This window comes from Eubalaena glacialis, chromosome 20 (assembly GCF_028564815.1).
Source record: "Eubalaena glacialis isolate mEubGla1 chromosome 20, mEubGla1.1.hap2.+ XY, whole genome shotgun sequence".
NCBI classification, from domain to species: domain Eukaryota; kingdom Metazoa; phylum Chordata; class Mammalia; order Artiodactyla; family Balaenidae; genus Eubalaena; species Eubalaena glacialis.
This window is the reverse complement of record NC_083735.1, coordinates 18214985-18232029: the sequence shown is the minus strand read 5'-3', so window position 1 is coordinate 18232029 and position 17045 is coordinate 18214985. Positions and strand designations below refer to the sequence as shown.

Genomic DNA, 17045 nt, shown 5'->3' with positions numbered 1-17045 from the left:
GCAGCCACACCCAAAGAAGGCCGCGAGCCAAGGACTTGGTGTTGATGCTGAGCTCACAGTGGGGTTCGTTCCAGAGTCTGGGCAGGGCTGAACCAAGAGTGGAGGCCAAATGGCTCCTGTTTCAAAGGGCAACACGCAAAAGAAGCCAAGTTCATCATTACACAGTTGAGTCCACGTCAGCTGAGTTTTGGTACAAATCATCAGACTACGGCTCCATGAAACGCTCGCCAACTGCACACACACCATGTGAACAGCCCAGATCAAGACAGAACGGTCCTGGCAGTCCCTCTCCCGTCCCCTCCTGGGTCATCCCCATCCTTCGTAGGAAAACCACCGCCTGTCTCCTCACCTCAGAGATTCAGACCTGAAGTTTCTAAAAAATCAAGTTTCTAACATTTATAAATCAGGAAACCTGCGTTTCTGCCATCCTGTGAGAAATCAGATCCTGTAACCCTGGACACTCGCTCCAGGCAGCTGTCCCTTCAGGAGGGCGTGGCCTCTCCAGGCCCACCTGGCTCACCTCATTTTGTCACCAGCCTGGTCTGATGGTGTAAGAGCTTGCAACACTTGCCTTTTTCTGTCTCTTGATCCCAATTTCAGTGTCTCTGTACTCTTGACCACCCGAGCCCTTTATACACCAAGGTAACATTAAATAAATAAATACAAACATCAAAGAGGGAAAAAAATTTTCTCCTGATTTATCACATTTCCCCATTTTATACAAATGCCCTGTAATTCCCTCAACTGGCCGAGATTTGTGTAGTTATCTATTCAAAATATCTACAGGCTGTTGATCTGCATGTAGTGAAATGGGGGTCAGGAGATCTGAGTTTTACTTTCACATCCTGTCACTAGCCAGCTTTGTGCAATTTAACTTTTAAGGCCTCCTTTATTATTTTTTTAAATGTATAACATGAGGACCTTAAATGATCTCTCAGGACTTGTAAGTCTGGACGTTTTATAATTCTGTGGGCTTATATCAAGGTCACCTTGGAGCTGATGCAGACAGTGGAGCAAATGAATTGCCAAGTCTCCTCCTCTTTGCTGGGTGGACACAGCATATGGCCATGTGGGCTGGGTGGACAGCTGAGATTTCTGGAACCCAGCGGTATTCCAAGGGCAGGGCAGCATTGTCTGTAGAGAAGGGAAAAACAGCAGTAAGAAAATGGACTTAAAGGTCATCAGTTCTTACCACCATTTGCCAGCAATTCTCAACAATGTTGGTGATAAAATACTCCTCCCCTCAATGTATTTTGTTGGCCAAATTCTAAACCTTTGCTAAAGTTACCATTGAGTTTTAATAATGTATATGTATGCTTTAAATGAACACAGGGTTAGTACTTTTTTTTTTTTTCAGATTTCTTGCATGATTCCTCACATTTCCTAACTCAGATATCATTTCAGCACTGAGCTCAAAGTAGTATAGTGTAGGCAATATAGTGTCAACGTTTTTTTTTAATATTTATTTATTTATTTAAGAGCTCCTGACTTATTTATTTATTTATTTATTTGGCTGTGTTGGATCTTCGTTTCTGTGCGAGGGCTTTCTCTAGTTGTGGCAAGCGGGGGCCACTCTTCATCACGGTGCGCAGGCCTTTCACTGTCGCGGCCTCTCTTGCTGCGGAGCACAGGCTCCAGACGCGCAGGCTCAGTAGCTGTGGCTCACGGGCCTAGTTGCTCCACGGCATGTGGGATCTTCCCAGACCAGGGCTCGAACCCGTGTCCCCTGCATTGGCAGGCAGATTCTCAACCACTGCGCCACCAGGGAAGCCCAGTACTTATTTCTTACTAAGCCTTGTATCCTCCATGGATGTTGTCCGCCCTGACACACACAGGCTCCACAGTACGTACTCATCTGGGAGAAAGTTCGTGATGGTTTGAAATCTTCTGAGTGTGCTTGCAATGTCGTCTGTGTCTCCACTCCCTGGGGACTACATATTCCTGGGTTTAAACAATTGGTTCAAAATGAGCAATGACAGCACTGAGATGGCAAGGACCAGAAACAGACCTTGAGAGGCTTCAGGTCCACCATTCTGGGTACCACCTTAGAGCTGGTGAGACTGAGTGTGAACCACAAGAAAAAGTTGTTTTGTTTGGGAAGTGCGAATGTTAGTTCATACGTGAGATATTTTGCTGAGTTTGAACAAAATCTTGGAAGCTGAAATTGATTCCCTTTCAGTTACTAATTGGTTTAAAGCTAAAGAATGAACCAAGATAATAATGATTATTCCTGAAAATAACTTTGACATCGGAGGAGAGGGACATTAAAAACGATCTGTTTCAGGGGTTGAAGACTCTGGGTATGTTAACCACCAAAGCCCATTGTTCTCTCCTCATGTTTGTACCAGTTACTGGTCAACATCCTCCCAAGAACATGCATCCAAAGGAGCCCGGAGAGAACAGAATCAAGCCTACCAACAAAAAGGTGAAACCCAAAATTCCTAAAATAAAGGACAGACACTCAGCTGATTCAACACCAAAGACACAGTCTATAATGATGCAAATGATGGATAAAGGTCGCTTTCAGAAACCCGCTGCAACCCTGAGTCTGATGGCAGGGCAAACTCTAGAGCTTCGATGTAAAGGGAATAAAATCAGATGGAACTATCCCGCATACCTTGACACCTTAAAGGGCACCCGCCTCAGGTAAGCCTTTTCTTCTACTTGTGTTGGGTCAAGGATGTGGTTTCATACCCTTGCTTAATATCACATTGTGTCTGACATCTACCATTTTACTTTAGCAGATTATAAAAATGGAAGCTCATTGAGCAAAAGCCATTGGTTTTATTGCTTCACCCAGTTAAAAAAAATTATTGCAAATCCTACCAACATTGTTTAAACAGTGAACTGTTAAAGGAAGCCGTATGACAGATGATTAAAACTGTGATGTATAGAGGTAGAGATTTAAGAATTCATACTGTAAAAAATAATGGACTCAATGCTTTATGTCATTTTTTAAGTAATTGTAATGAAAACTGACTAATGGGAGATTCCTATGAGCAGCTTGACCAGAGATGAATTGCTTTTGACCTTTTCAACTCCTTCTGATTTATTTTTACTTTTCCAAGTATATGGCTTTTATATTCAGAGGCATCCGTTGGTAAGAAGGCTAAAGATTTCTCATGTTTGAATGAGTACCTTCAGGAAAAGTGGTTAAGATGATGATTATGTAAACTATGAAAGGCAAGAAAGCAGAGCATGTTTTAGAGGGTGCCAGAAAGGGCCTATGGCGTTAGGGGGTGTTTTCCTGCGTATCTTTGGGGAAGCCCCCTAAACTCCCTCCCTCAGTTTCCTCTGGCAGAGAATGAAGGGGATTGGTCTATGTGCTTCCTAAGATTCTTTCTAGACCTTTCTTCATATGAAAGGTCAGGATATTCTTCATATGATTCAGGATAGAGAAACAGAGGAGATCGTCTGTTTGGGAGGATTGGAATGGGGAGAAGAAAGAATGTGGATCTCAGGCATCCAGCCCAAATGCTGCATGTTCAAAAGAGAGTCATATTTCCACACACACTCCACCTCCTTGGATCTTCATCTCCCTCAAGGACACCACCATCCGCTCAGCTGCTCAGCCTGAAAACCGGGGAGCATCCTTGCCTTCTCCCTCTCTCCCTCACTCCCCACATCCAATCGGTCACCAAGTTCAGTCACTTCAACTTCCCTTCCTCCCTCCCTTCCTTCTATTTTTATTGAAGTAGAGTTGATTTGCAAGGTTGTGCCACTCTCTGCTGTACAGCAAATTGACTCAGTTATCCACATAGAGACATTCTTTTTAAAAATTCTTTTCCATTATGGTTTATCCCAAGAGATTGGATATAGTTTCCTGTGCTATACAGTAGGATGTTGTTGTTTATCCATTCTAAACGTAATAGTTTGCACCTACCAACCCCACTCTCCCAGTCCATCCCCCTCTCTCCCCCCTCCCTGCTGGCAACCCTAAGTCTGATCTCTATGTCTGTGAGTCTGTTTGTTTTGTAGATAGGTTCATTTGTGCCATATTTTAGATTCCACATATAAGTGATATCATATGGTGTTTGTCTTTCTCTTTCTGACTTACTTCACTTAGTATGATGATCTCTAGTTGCATCCATGTTGCTGCAAATGGCATTATTTCACTTTTTTATGGCTGAGTAGTATTCCATTGTATGTATGTACCACATCTTCTTTATCCATTCATCTGTCGATGAGCGTTTAGGTTGTTTCCATGTTTTGACTATTGTGAATAGTGCTGCTATGAACATAGGGGTGCATGTATCTTTTTGAATTGTAGTTTTTTCCGGGTACATGCCCTGGAGTGGGATTGCTGGATCATATGGTAATTCTATTTTTAGTTTTCTGAGGAACCTCCATACTGTTTTCCATAGTGGCTGCACTAACATTCCCACCAACAGTGTAGGAGGGTTCTCTTTTCTCCACGCACCCTCCAGCATTTGTTATTTGTAGACTTTTTAATGATAGCCATTCTGACCGGTGTGAGGTGATACCCCATTGTAGTTTGTTTTTTTTTTTAACATCTTTATTGGAGTATAATTGCTTTACAATGGTGTTGTTAGTTTCTGCTTTATAACAAAGTGAATCAGCTATACATATACACATATCCCCATATCTCCTCCCTCTTGCGTCTCCCTCCCACCCTCCCTATCCCACCCCTCTAGGTGGTCACAAAGCACTGAGCTGATCTCCCTGTGCTATGCAGCTGCTTCCCACTAGCTATCTGTTTTACATTTGGTAGTATATATAAGTTCATGCCCATTGTAGTTTTGATTTGAATTTCCCTAATAATTAGTGATGTTGAGCATCTTTTCATGTGCCTACTGGCCATCTGTATGTCTTCTTTGGAGAAATGTCTACTGTCTTCTGCCCATTTTTCAATTGGGTTGTTTGGTTTTTTTGCTGTTGAGTTGTGTGACCTGCTTGTATATTTTGGAGATTAAGCCCTTGTCAGTCACATCATTTGCAAATATTTTCTCCCATTCCGTAGGTTGGCTTTTCATTTTTTTTTTTTTTTTTTTTTTTTTATGATTTCCTTTGCTGTGCAAAAGCTCATAAGTTTGATTAGGTCCCGTTTGTTTATTTTTCTTTTTATTTCTGTTGCCTTGGGAGGCTGACCTAAGAAAACATTTGTACAGTTTATATCAGAGAATGTTTTGCCTATGCTCTCTTCTGGGAGTTTTATGGTGTCATCTTATGTGTAAGTGTTTATGCCATTTTGAGTTTATTTTTCTGCATGGTGTGAAGATGTGTTCTAACTTAATTGATATACATGCAGCTGTCCAACTTTCCCAGCACCACTTGCTGAAGAGACTATCTTTTTCCCATTTTATACTCTTGCCTCCTTTGCTGAAGATTAGTTGACTATACGTGTGTGGGTTTTCTTCTGGGCTCTCTATTCTTTTCCATTGATCTGTATGTCTGTTTTTGTACCAATACCACACTGTTTTGATTACTGTAGCTGTGTAGTATTGTCTGAAGTCTGGGAGACTTATGCCTCCTGCTTGTTTTTTCTCTTAGGATTGTTTTGTCAATTCTGGATCTTTAATGGTTCCATATAAGTTTTTGGATTATTTTTTCTAGTTCTGTGAAAAATGCATGGGTAATTTGATGGGGAGCACATTAAATCTGTAGATTGCTTTGGGTAGTATTGCTATTTTAACAATATCAATTCTTCCAATCCTAGAGAATGGGATATCTTTCCATTTCTTTGAATCCTCTTTAATTTCCTTTATTAATGTCTTATAGTTCTCAGTGTATAAGTCTTTCACCTCCTTGGTCAGGTTTATTCCTAGGTATTTTATTTTTGTGTGTGTGTGATTTTAAAAGGTATTGTTTTTTTACATTCCCTTTCTGATATTTCATAGTTAGTGTAAAGAAATGCAACTGATTTCCGAATGTTAATCTTGTATCCTGATACTTTGCTGAATTCATTTATTAGGTCTAGCAGTTTTTGTGTGGAGTCCTTAGGGTTTTCTGTGTATAGTATCATGTCATCTGCATATGGTGACAGTTTTACCTCTTCCCTTCCAATTTGGATAGCTTTTATTTCTTTTTCTTGTCTGATTGCTGTGTTGAATAGAAATGGTGAGAGTGGGCATCCTTGTCTTGTTCCAGATTTTAGCAGGAAGACTTTCACCTTTTCACCATTGAGTATTATGTTGGCTGTGGGTTTGTCATAAATGGCTTTTATTATGTTGAGATATGTTCCCTCTATACCCACTTTGGTGAGAGATTTTTTTTTTATCAAGAATAGATGTTGAATTTTGTCAAATGGTTTTTCTTCATCTATTGAGACAATCATGTGGTTTTTGACTTTTCTTTTGTTAATGTGGTGTATTACATCGATTGATTTGTGTATGTTGAACCATCCTTGTGAACTTGGGATGAATACCACTTGGTTGTGATGTATGATCTTTTCTATGTGTTGTTGGATTTGATTTGCTAATATTTTGTTGAGAATTTTTGCATCTATATTCATCAAAGATATTGACCTGTAATTTTCTTTTTTGGTGGTATCTTTATCTGGTTTTGGTATCGGGGTGATGATGGCTTCATAAAATGTCTTTGGGAGTGTTCCGTCCTCTTCAGTCTTTTGGAAGAGTTTGAGAAGAATTGGGATAAGTTCTTTGTATTTTTTTTTTTTTTTTGTATTTTTTGTAGAATTCACCTGTGAAGCCATCTAGTCCTGGACTTTTGTATGTAGGGAGGTTTTTTTTTTATTATTACACATTCCATTTCACTTATAGTGATTGCTCTGTTCAAGTTATCTATTTCTTCTTGATTAAATTTTGGTGGGCTGTATATTTCTAGGAAGTTGTCCATTTCTTCTAGGTTGTCAAATTTGTTGGCATGTAATTGTTCATAGTATTCTCTTAAGTTTTTTCGTATTTCTGCAGTATCATTTGAGATTTCTCCTTTTTCATTTCTGATTTTGTTTATTTGGGTTCTCTCTCTTTTCTTCTTGGTGAGCCTGGCCAGAGGTTTGTCAATTTTGTTTACCCTTTCAAAAAACCAGCTCTTGTTTTTATTGATTTTTTTCTATTTTTTTTTATCTCTATTTTGTTTATTTCCTCCCTGCTCTTTATTATTTCTTTCCTTCTGCTAACTTTAGGTTTTGTTTGTTCTTTTTCTAACTCTTTTAAGTGGTAGGTTAGGTTGTTTATTTGAGATTTTTCTTGTTTTTTGCAGGCCTGTATCACTGTGAACTTCCCTCTAAGAACTGCTTTTGCTGCATCCATAGATTTTTTTTTTAAGATTTATTTTATTATTTATTTATTTATTTAATTTATTTTTGGCTGTGCTGGGTCTTAGTTGTGGCGCGCGAGATCTTTCATTGAGGTTTGAGGGCTCTTTGTTGCAGCACGTGGGCTTCTCTCTAGTTGTGGCATGCAGGTTTTTCTCTTCTCTAGTTGCGGCAAGCAGGCTCCAGGGCATGTGGGCTCTGTAGTTGTGGCATGCAGGTTCCAGAGTGCATGGGCTCTGTAGTTTGTGGCACGTGGGCTCTCTAGTTGAGGCGTGCGAGCTCAGTAGTTGTGGCACGTGGGCTTAGTTGCCCCGCAGCATGTGGGATCTTAGTTCCCTGACCAGGGATTGAACCCTGTGTCCCCTGCACTGTAAGACGGATTCTTTATCACTGGACCACCAGGGAAGTCCCATGTCTCAAGGTATTTTTTAATTTCCTTTTTGATTTCCTTGTTGACCCATTGGTTTCTTAGTAGCATGTTGTTTAGCCTCCAGGTAATCGTTTTTTTCTCATTTATTTTCCTGTTTTTGATTTCCAGTTTCATGCTGTTGTGGTCAGAGAAGATACTTGAAATACTTCAACTTTCTTAAGAGCCATAAACCTGTCCTCTTTCCATCGCTGGTGTTGCTACGCCAGTCCCAGGCACGTTACCCCTCATCACCACCAGTACTGCAGTAACCACACCCAGGCTTGTCCTCCTCCATCCTCCTCAATGAAGCTAGAGTGACGCTTAAAAAATGCAGGTCTGATTGTGTCAATCCCCTGCTTAACACTCAGTGGGTCTCCATTGGTAAGGAAGTTCAACGTCCTCACGCGACTCTTTGAGACTCTCCCTGATCAGCCCTGGTGTCTAGATTAGTGTGTCTGCTTTCATTGGCCTGGGTTCCTGTGACATCGTCAAATGCACCAAGCTCTTGGAGCCTTAAAACTTGCTGCTTTCATGGTCTAGACCACTCTGGGCCCCTCTTCACCTGGCTGACTTCAGCCTCAGGTCACTTTCTCTGGGAAGCTCGTGTCAGGCCTCCCTAGATTTGCATCCTCATGGCCCCTGGTGCATCCTTTTTTGAGCACTCTACATACTTGTAACTCTTTTTTTTTCTAATCTGTATTTTTCACCAGGACTTAGCTGAATGCTTCACATTTAGCTTTATCTACTGAATAACTGAATAACAATCTTCCCCTTCTTGCTCACACATACCTTGGAGAATAAATAATATATGCGTATAAGAAATATCTCTCTGTCTATCTAACCTCTTGTATTAAGTCCTCTTTCACATTTTATTCTGAAGATACCCTTCTGCCTTCATGTGTTGTGACAGTGTATAGTTTTTTGCTGAAGGGTTATTGGGTTGAATGAGGAGTGGAAGGTGAGAGAATATGATAGTTTTTCCCATTTTCATCTCCATACTTGACGTGTGTATGTGTATACATGTGTGTAGCTATTGCTTGGAACAATTCTGGCAAGATTTACTACTGTTATCCTTTTAAATGACTTAATTTACCAAAGTCAAATTTACACACTTTTTTTTAAAAATGAGAATTGAGCTGATTTAAATTATTCTGAACAGTTAGTCTTTGACTTACACAAACTATCCTAAACCTAGATGATTCAGCCCTTGAATATTTCATATTTTCTAGGAGTATTTTCAAAGTTATATTAGCCAAAATCTGTTTGAAAATATCTTAAGGACTCAAAGTGAAGTAAATATGAATCTGAATCGAAGAGAAATATCCTGGAGCTGAAAAAAACAGTTTTGACTTAGCATTAAATAGGATTCATTTCAAAGCACAGTTAGGGCTTTATAAGAAAGTAAAGACAGATGTGGGTCCCCAAGGACTTTATGGAAAAATGTGAAAAAAAATCTAGTCATAACTCTATATCAAACAACAACAAAAAAATCACAATTTCTTTGACACCAGAGATTCAACTAATTGGTTCTTGACATCTTTCCTGGAACGTGGTGCCTTTGGATAGAGAGGTATTCATCCTGTGTTTTCTTTTCCTGTGGAATGAGTTCTTTCCAGTGTGCTGATGGGGTTCTGAAAGACTGGTCGTGTTAACCAATCTGGGTAGCTTTCTGGAACTAAGTTCGTATGCTATCACGTTTGTCCACATGTAATCTTCTGACCAGAAGAGGGAGCATGTTATGAAACAGAGAGGTTAGGCTGAGGCACAGCTAGCTTGGAATCCTAACCTGCAAAGTAGGTCTTTGATGAATAATTACCCTCGAACCCAGTTTCCTTGTCTGGAATATGGAAATAATATCATCTTTGGTAAATGCTATCTGGCCGATGGTAAATGTTCAATAAATTGAACCTAATTGTTACTAGGCGATGCATATTTCTCAAGTACAATAATCCAAGTGATCTTTGGGGACAGTTCATTCTGACCAGGACTCACATAAATCAGGGAATTGTGCACAGCCAACATGGCTTCTCATATAGAGGATCCAAGAAAGTTTGCACATCCCTTTCCCACTTTCATTTAATTGAGCAATTCTTTGAAATCTGGGCCTGTGTTCCTCTTCTCCCATGAAAGCATAAGCCCGTTGAGGGTAAATACCACATCTGATGGGTTCATCAGATTCCTAGCACCTAGAACAGTGCCGAACATATACCAGAAATCAGGAAATATTGTTTGGTTTCCCCAGGGGTTTAGTGAGCATGACAGAGGTCAGTTTCCAGTCATGCTGGAACACTAAGATTGTTACACTTAGTGCCGATGTGTGTCCTGTTATGTGTACACTGTCCTGGGTAGGTAACGACAAAGCATGAATATATTTTATATTGAGGACGCCAAGCCACTGGGATCCAGCCCAGTTACCTCAGGGCATTTGTTGCATATTGACCTCAGGAGTCATTAGTCAGTTTTCCCCCTCTACCTTCTCCCTCTTTATCCACCCTGCCCCCTCTGTCTTTGCTTCTCTCTTTATCTTAGAATCCAGAGCCTGTCACGTCTACTAAACTCTTGAGTGCGTCCTAAGTAAGTTATTTTGCCCTCTGTTTTTCCTTCACTCCCACTTGGAAACTTCCAACCCCAGACAAACCTGTTCACCTCCCTTCCCTTGTCGGCACGTGGACCCGGAGCACAGCTGGAGGAAACCGCACAGCTGGCCCGACGGGTGCCGTGAGTCTGTGGTCACCTCATACATGCCTGGCAAAGCTGAATCTGTTTCTCTAGTGAGCTCATATTTTCTCTCTTCCTAAACCTCTGATCTTCTCCATCTCTCTCACTTCCAGCTAGTGCAGTTCTCACGCAATTCACTGAGAAATTGGAGCCCTAGAATTGCCTTAATGTCCTCGTCACATTTCCTCCTTCTCTGCACTTACATTTATAGTGGGGAAGGCTCTCTCCTCTTGACGAAGGCCAAAGCTGCATCTGTGCCCTGGATCTCATCCTTATAAGCCTTCCAGGAGCCTTAAGACATCCGTTATTGCCTCCTTGTTCTGAGTCTTCAACCCCGCTTCTCGAAGAGTTCCTTTCCCTAAGCCTCCAGATGAAGAAGGCCCGCCTTGGCCCTCACGTACCCTCTGGCCACCCTCCTCTCTCTTCTTACCTTCGCAGCCAAACCTCCTGGAGGGGCCTCTCTCTACACAACTGTCTCCACTTTCTTCTCCTGTTCACTCTTCAACCACTCCACCTGACTCCTGCAGGGGACTCCACGTGCATTTTATCACCAAGGTCAAGGTCGCTCAGTCCAGAGTTCTCCTTTCAACCCCCATGTGGCTGGCCCACCATGTCCATGCAGCGGAAGAGAATGCCCTCCTCTTGGCTTCCTCAACGCCATATTCTGCCCATTTTCTTTCACGTCACGGGCCCCTCCTCGGGGTTTCCTTCACCGGCTCTGCATCCTCTCTTCTTCCAGACATTCGAAGTTGGTGCTGTGCCTCTTCTCCCCACGTGCTGCCAGATCCCCCCATTTATCATAGATTAGGTTGCATGTTTTCTTCCGAGCTCTGGGTCCCCAACTGCCTGCTCACCTGCCTGGATCTTTCCTGAGGCTTCCTTGAAACACAACCACCTATAACTGAGCTCCTGATCTTTCTGCACACCTGGCCATCTTCCTGTGTCCTTCAGTTCAGTGAACAGCATGAATTCCATCCGGTTGCCCTTGACCAGAGGCCTAGGAATCACCTTGGACTCTTCCCTTTTACTTCCTCATCCAACCAATTCCCGTGCCCTAATGATGCTACTGTTTCATTATTTCTGGAATCTCCCCACTTCTTCCCACCACAGCAGCATCACCCCCAAGTCTCTCACTTACAGCAAGAATCACACAACTTGCCTTTGTGTACCCAATCTTGAACTTGACCTCAGTCTTACACATAGCAGTCAGATCTTTCGCAGAAGCACATCCGGCCACGTTGCTTTCCTACTTCAAGCCCTTCAGGAGAGCGATTCTGTTGCTCTTAGAATAAAGATGAAACTCCTAACACGGCCCACAAGCCCGTGCATAATCTGGCCCCTGCTTTTCCCTCTGCTTCCCTCCCCTTTCACTTCGCTCTCTCTTTGTCCACACTCCAGGCTCCACGGACTTTTTCTGATCCCCAGTTGTGCAAACTCCTTCCTCCCTTGGGGCCTTGGCCCATCTGGGTCCTTCTGCCTGTAATGCACGCACTGGATTAGCTGCTTACCATCCTTCAGATCCAGGCCTGTCACTTCCTCAGGGAGCCTTCCTTGCTCTCAGCCCCTGCCACTAGGCCCCAGTTACACATCCTCACTGGAGCCCTTATCACCAGCGGTGCAGTTACTATTTCCCTGACCATTTGATTTATGTTTGTGTCCCTTGTGAGGCTGTAAACTTGGCAAAGGCCGTGTCTGTTTATTTGCTGGTGCTTCCCTAGCAGCCAGTTCAGGGCCTGGCACCCTGTAACTCCTCCACAAGTATTTCAGTGAGACACTGAAGCCTAGAGGGGTGTGCCTAGGGGGTGTGCGGACACTGAGCCTAGAGGGGGTGTCAAGTCAGGCCCCTGTGATCGCGAGACCTGCGACTCTGGGAACAAGCTCCGAACTTTAGAGAGGAAAGGGACCTTAGCGGTTATCATGCTTAAGCCTCATCTTTGTAACAAATGAGGAAACGGACAAAGATGATAGACGGCTGGTCCAGAGCAACAAAGTGGTGGGTGGCAGTGTGAGTCTAAACCCTGGCCTCTCGGTTCCCGACGTTGAACTGCTGCCCTGCTCAAGTGCGCCAAGGCACGTCTGGTGGTAGGCACTTAGACCGAAGGACACTCGTGGTTTAATGAAGTAGTAGCTTCAGAGAAGATAGATTTGTTGTCTACTTTTCTTTTCCTCCCTCCCTCCCTCCCTCCCTCCCTCCCTCCCTCCCTCCCTCCCTCCCTCCCTCCCTTCCTTTTTTAGCTCTTTGGATACTAGACTAACACATCTGATTTACAAAGTTAAGATTCAAAACAAATGAAAAGGATACACTTTTTCAGAGTGGTGCATTGATTTCTTGCTGGGATAGCTTCGAATTGAAAGTGATTGAAATTTCACATTGATTTAGGATAACTTTTTGGATATCAGAATGTTAAAACATTACACTGGGCTATTTAGAAAGGAGAACTCTGTCAGAGAACCACAAATCATGCCTCATCCTAAAAGGCGGACTTTGATCCCCCCAGAGGATGGATGTGTGTTCCTCTGGGTCTCCTATTCTGCAGTGATTCCTTAGGATTGGCAAACCCAGGTCACTGGAAGGTCCACTAGATGGCAGCTTTGAGCTGTGCTACAATTGTCTTCCTTTCACCAGTAAAAGAAACATCTCAAATGTGGACCGATTGGTTAAAATAATTGCACACTTTGTGCTTTCACACAAGTTCTTTCATCCTTTTAGGCAACTCAGCAGTCACAGTTTCAAGTTATATCTTAAGCAATAAAGAATTCAATTTTCCAACAAACAAATAAAAAAAGGGGTGGGCGTTTGTAATTATGCGCCCGCGCCAGGACACATACATTCACAGCTCTACGTCCATCTGAGCTTGAGGCACGAGCTGAAGATTCTGCATTTCCAGGTGCTGAAACTGGTTCGGATTTTAATTCCTGACTCAGTCCATCCCAATCACATAGATCTCTGCTCTCTTTTGAGATCAGAAACAGCAAAGTTTTTTTTTTGACAATAGTTGTTACCATTTTGCTCTGTTTTCTGACTCTTCTGCCTCACCCCTTCCTGCTCTCCTGCTTTCCATCCATCCTCCCACCTCTGTCCTCCCTTAATTAATTCTGTTCCTCTCTTCCAACAATTTTTTTTTTTTTGCATCTATGATGTTCAAGGTCCTGTGCTAGGTAGAAGCTGGAGATATGATAGTGAGCAAGATAGATACAACCGCTATACCCACAGAGCTTTTACTTTTATGAGAAGACAGACTATTAAATAAGCAATTTTAATATGCAGCTGTGTGAGTGCCTTGCTAGCAGAAGTACAGGATCCAGGAGGAAAAAACTCAGGCTGATATGTGAGAGCTGAGAGTTAACCAGGTAATGAAAGGGCTAGGAAAGGAATATCAGAAAGTTCCAGAAGGAGGGACCAGCACGAGGAGCTTCCTCTAGCTGAGAAAGAGTACAGCCCCTGGAGCACTGAGGGTGTGGAGTGGGGAAACAGGGTAGCTCTGGGCAGGGGAGGAGAAAGGAGGTGAGCAAGGAGTGAGGATGCTGGCAGGTGAGCGGGAGTCTGACCAGGGAGGGCCTTGTCAGCCATACTGAGGAATTTAGAGTGAAATGTAAGGGCACTTGTGAGCCGTTGACTTAAAGCCTTTATAAATGACACACTTAGAAAGTACAGAGGGCTATACTGCACAGTGTGAGGGCTACTACTCCTCACTGTCTTTAGGAAAAGACAGCATCACTTCCCAGCCTCAGGTGGACCCAATCTCCCTCCAAACACCCTGTACCTGTTTTCCTCAAACTGGGGTCTACAGACATATCCTTGGACCTAACATTTTTTCACCATATACATGTATTTTTTCATTTTTGCTTTCATTTTGTTGATAGCATAAAAAAATTCATAGAAGAATGTTCTGGACTATATGATCAAACCTCTGGTTGAGCGATCAGCACCATCCATTTCCATCCTCTCTGGAAACATTTTGCTTCTTCAGTCTCAGCAAAACACACTCGCAGAGTTTAGAGCAGGGGAATTCTTGGCGCAATATTGAGCCAAGGAAGAAAAGAAAGAAGCAACTTAGAATCAGTGGCCTGGATGACGGCTGAAGTATAAATCAGTGCTGGGTAAGAACAGGGAGGCGCTGGAGATTTAAGCTAGACAGTTAGCAATGTCACAGCAGTGAAAAAGAGCTGGCTGATGTGCTCATAAAGACAGCCCGGGCTGCTCTCTGGAAAATCAGGTCCAGGCGTCGTCTTTCAGGATGTTTCTGTGGTGTCTGGTCGGATGTTAGCATTTTTCAATCAAGAGCTGGAAGTTCGGAGGAGGCGCACAGGAGATCTCTTTGACGGCTGGTTCCTCTGAAAACAATAAATAGCTTCTAGAGAGAAGGGAGGGCATCTGGGTGTTCGTTTGGCCACAGTTGGCAATGGTTTATCCACCCACAGACAGCACAAAGGGAGGGTGGGCCGAGGAAGCAGACAGTGGGCTCCGGGCCAGTCTAGTCCTGCCTCCGGGAGGGGTGGTCTGGGGGCATTTCAAAAGAAAAAGAGAACGATGTTAGGAAGTGTTTGTAAACAGAAAAATCCCACTGTCAGGAAAGAATCTGCACAGACTTTGGTAAATATTGTCCTTCATGCTCTGGTGCTGTACTGAAGAAGAGGTCTTTATTTTTTTTCCTTCAATTTATTTTATTTTAGTTTGGTTTTTTCCTTCAATTTATTTAATTTTATTATTCTACGTTTGCCAAACATAATTTGATGTTTATGTTTGGTAAACACAAACTCTACCACTTTAACCATTTTTGAGTGTACCGTTCAGGGGCAGTGTGTACGTTCATACTGTAGCGCAGGTGTCTCTTTAATTCAAACTCACTTTCCTTCAAAGCTCGTTTCACTTCATTTTCTGAGCAGGACAAACAAAGATGATGAGGTCCCATGAAAATCTTGGCACCCTCCCTTTGCTTTCCTACTTACCTGGAGGTGCCCTTTGGGTCCAATTTGCTGTGGGAGATTGAAAGTCTACCGCTTCAGCCAAATCCTGATATTTACCTTCAGATGGATGTCTACCCCCAGAAAACAGTGGGGTTCAAAATAAATGACTTATCCCGCCCTGAAGGTAGAGCTCTCTCTTCCCAGACTCAGTGGCACCAGCGCCAGGCACGGCAACATCTCCCCAGAGATGGATTGGTGGGCATGGCAGGATGCAAGACGTCTCCAGGTGTACTAGATGTTCCGACAGTGTTCAGGTTGCAGAAAAACACGGCCTGTTCCATCCAGACATGAGTGGTGGGAGGGGGAGCAATTGTAGAACCAGCCTTGTAGTTGTCAGGATAGAATGAGATCATGCAAGTAAAGCATTGGCACACGCACTAAGCCATCTCAATAAAGGTGAGTTTTTTCAATCTCATACAAACTCTAGACGTCCATGATGCCATGGAGTGCGTACTCGTATCCAGACGCATGGTCCTGTGATACTCCAGCTGTCCTCAGTCTACTAGTCATCAAGGTGGGGAAATGGGTTGAAGTACATTATTCAGTTTGGGGGGGAAGTGTTTTCTGTTCTTATTTTAAAAGAAACCAAAACATTCAATTTCTTGAGTGTTCTGGTTAAGTCCAGGTTTGATTATCCCAGATGTGCTGCACTGCATTAAAATACAGTAAGATGATGATCGTAAAGTCAAGTTAATGCATCAAACCGAAAACACTACAGGAATACCACAAATTATATGTGATGGTAATTTTGGAGACTGTTGCAAAATGCAACATTGTTTACAGTACACCATGAAGTGATTGCATGTATTTTACGAGTGAAACCCTGCCTTAAAAAATGTGTATAGATGTGAGTGAGGTCTAGGGTTTAACACGCACAAGTGAAAATGGAAGTTGCCATAGCATGATAATTTTCTGCCAAGTATCTAAATGGGCAAAATGTAAATAAAACCATTTTATAAGGTATGTCAGAGGAGGAGGCAAGCAAAGAGGAATAAAGGATAAGATATGGGAAGTTTTATGTCCCCTGGTATACAGCTGTAGAGGATGGTACTTTATAAGGAAAAGAAAAAAAACAGCAAAACTAAGATGTCAGAGCTTGGCCACCTTAACAGAGACAACCACCCACAGAGGCAGGCGTGAAGTTGCTGCCCTTGGGAGTCTGCCCGGTACATCCCACATTCCCGACCTGTTCGCTCTGCCCTGGGGCCTCAGGATCCTGCTATCTCCTCTTGTTTGGTGCTTTAGTGATCAGATCCTCTGTTCAGATTGCCTTTTGTACTGGATCCTAATTTTGCCCTGAACTCTGCCTTTCAGAGCACGTGCTACTTACTGCCGGGCTCGTAACCCCACCCACCGTTTAGAGCTCAGCTTCCATCCGATGGCCCACCTGCCGCGGAGGGGAGATCACACAGCGCAAGCTCACCCTTCCCTGTAACAGCCCTGCTCTTCTTTATGAACTTGACTTAGTCACTAGGACAAGGCAGGGGTGATGGACCCTGGGTACCAACCAAAGTTGATACAGGAGAACATGCTCTCGTGCACTTAGTTTACAGAGGTGGCTCACGGAATGGCTTGTGATGTGGCATCGGCTGGTGGGCATCGTGGAGGAAGAGGTTGAGGACAGGACGTATCCGTATAAAAGCGGAAGGGGTGGCTGCAGGGTGTGTCACAGCTTGAGATTAATAGGCGGAGTTATAGTTAGACTAATTTACA

The 17045-nt window shown here is 43.1% G+C and overlaps 1 protein-coding gene across 1 annotated transcript in view; it reads left to right on the top strand.

The window, feature by feature from the left end:
• The window catches only part of PDGFRL (platelet derived growth factor receptor like), a 46650-nt gene that overhangs the window by 7173 nt on the left and 22432 nt on the right, over positions 1 to 17045 (top strand). The window contains exon 2 of the mRNA XM_061177445.1: positions 2349 to 2646. Coding sequence (XP_061033428.1) covers positions 2349 to 2646 — 298 coding nt within the window. The remainder of the gene's footprint in view (positions 1 to 2348; positions 2647 to 17045) is intronic.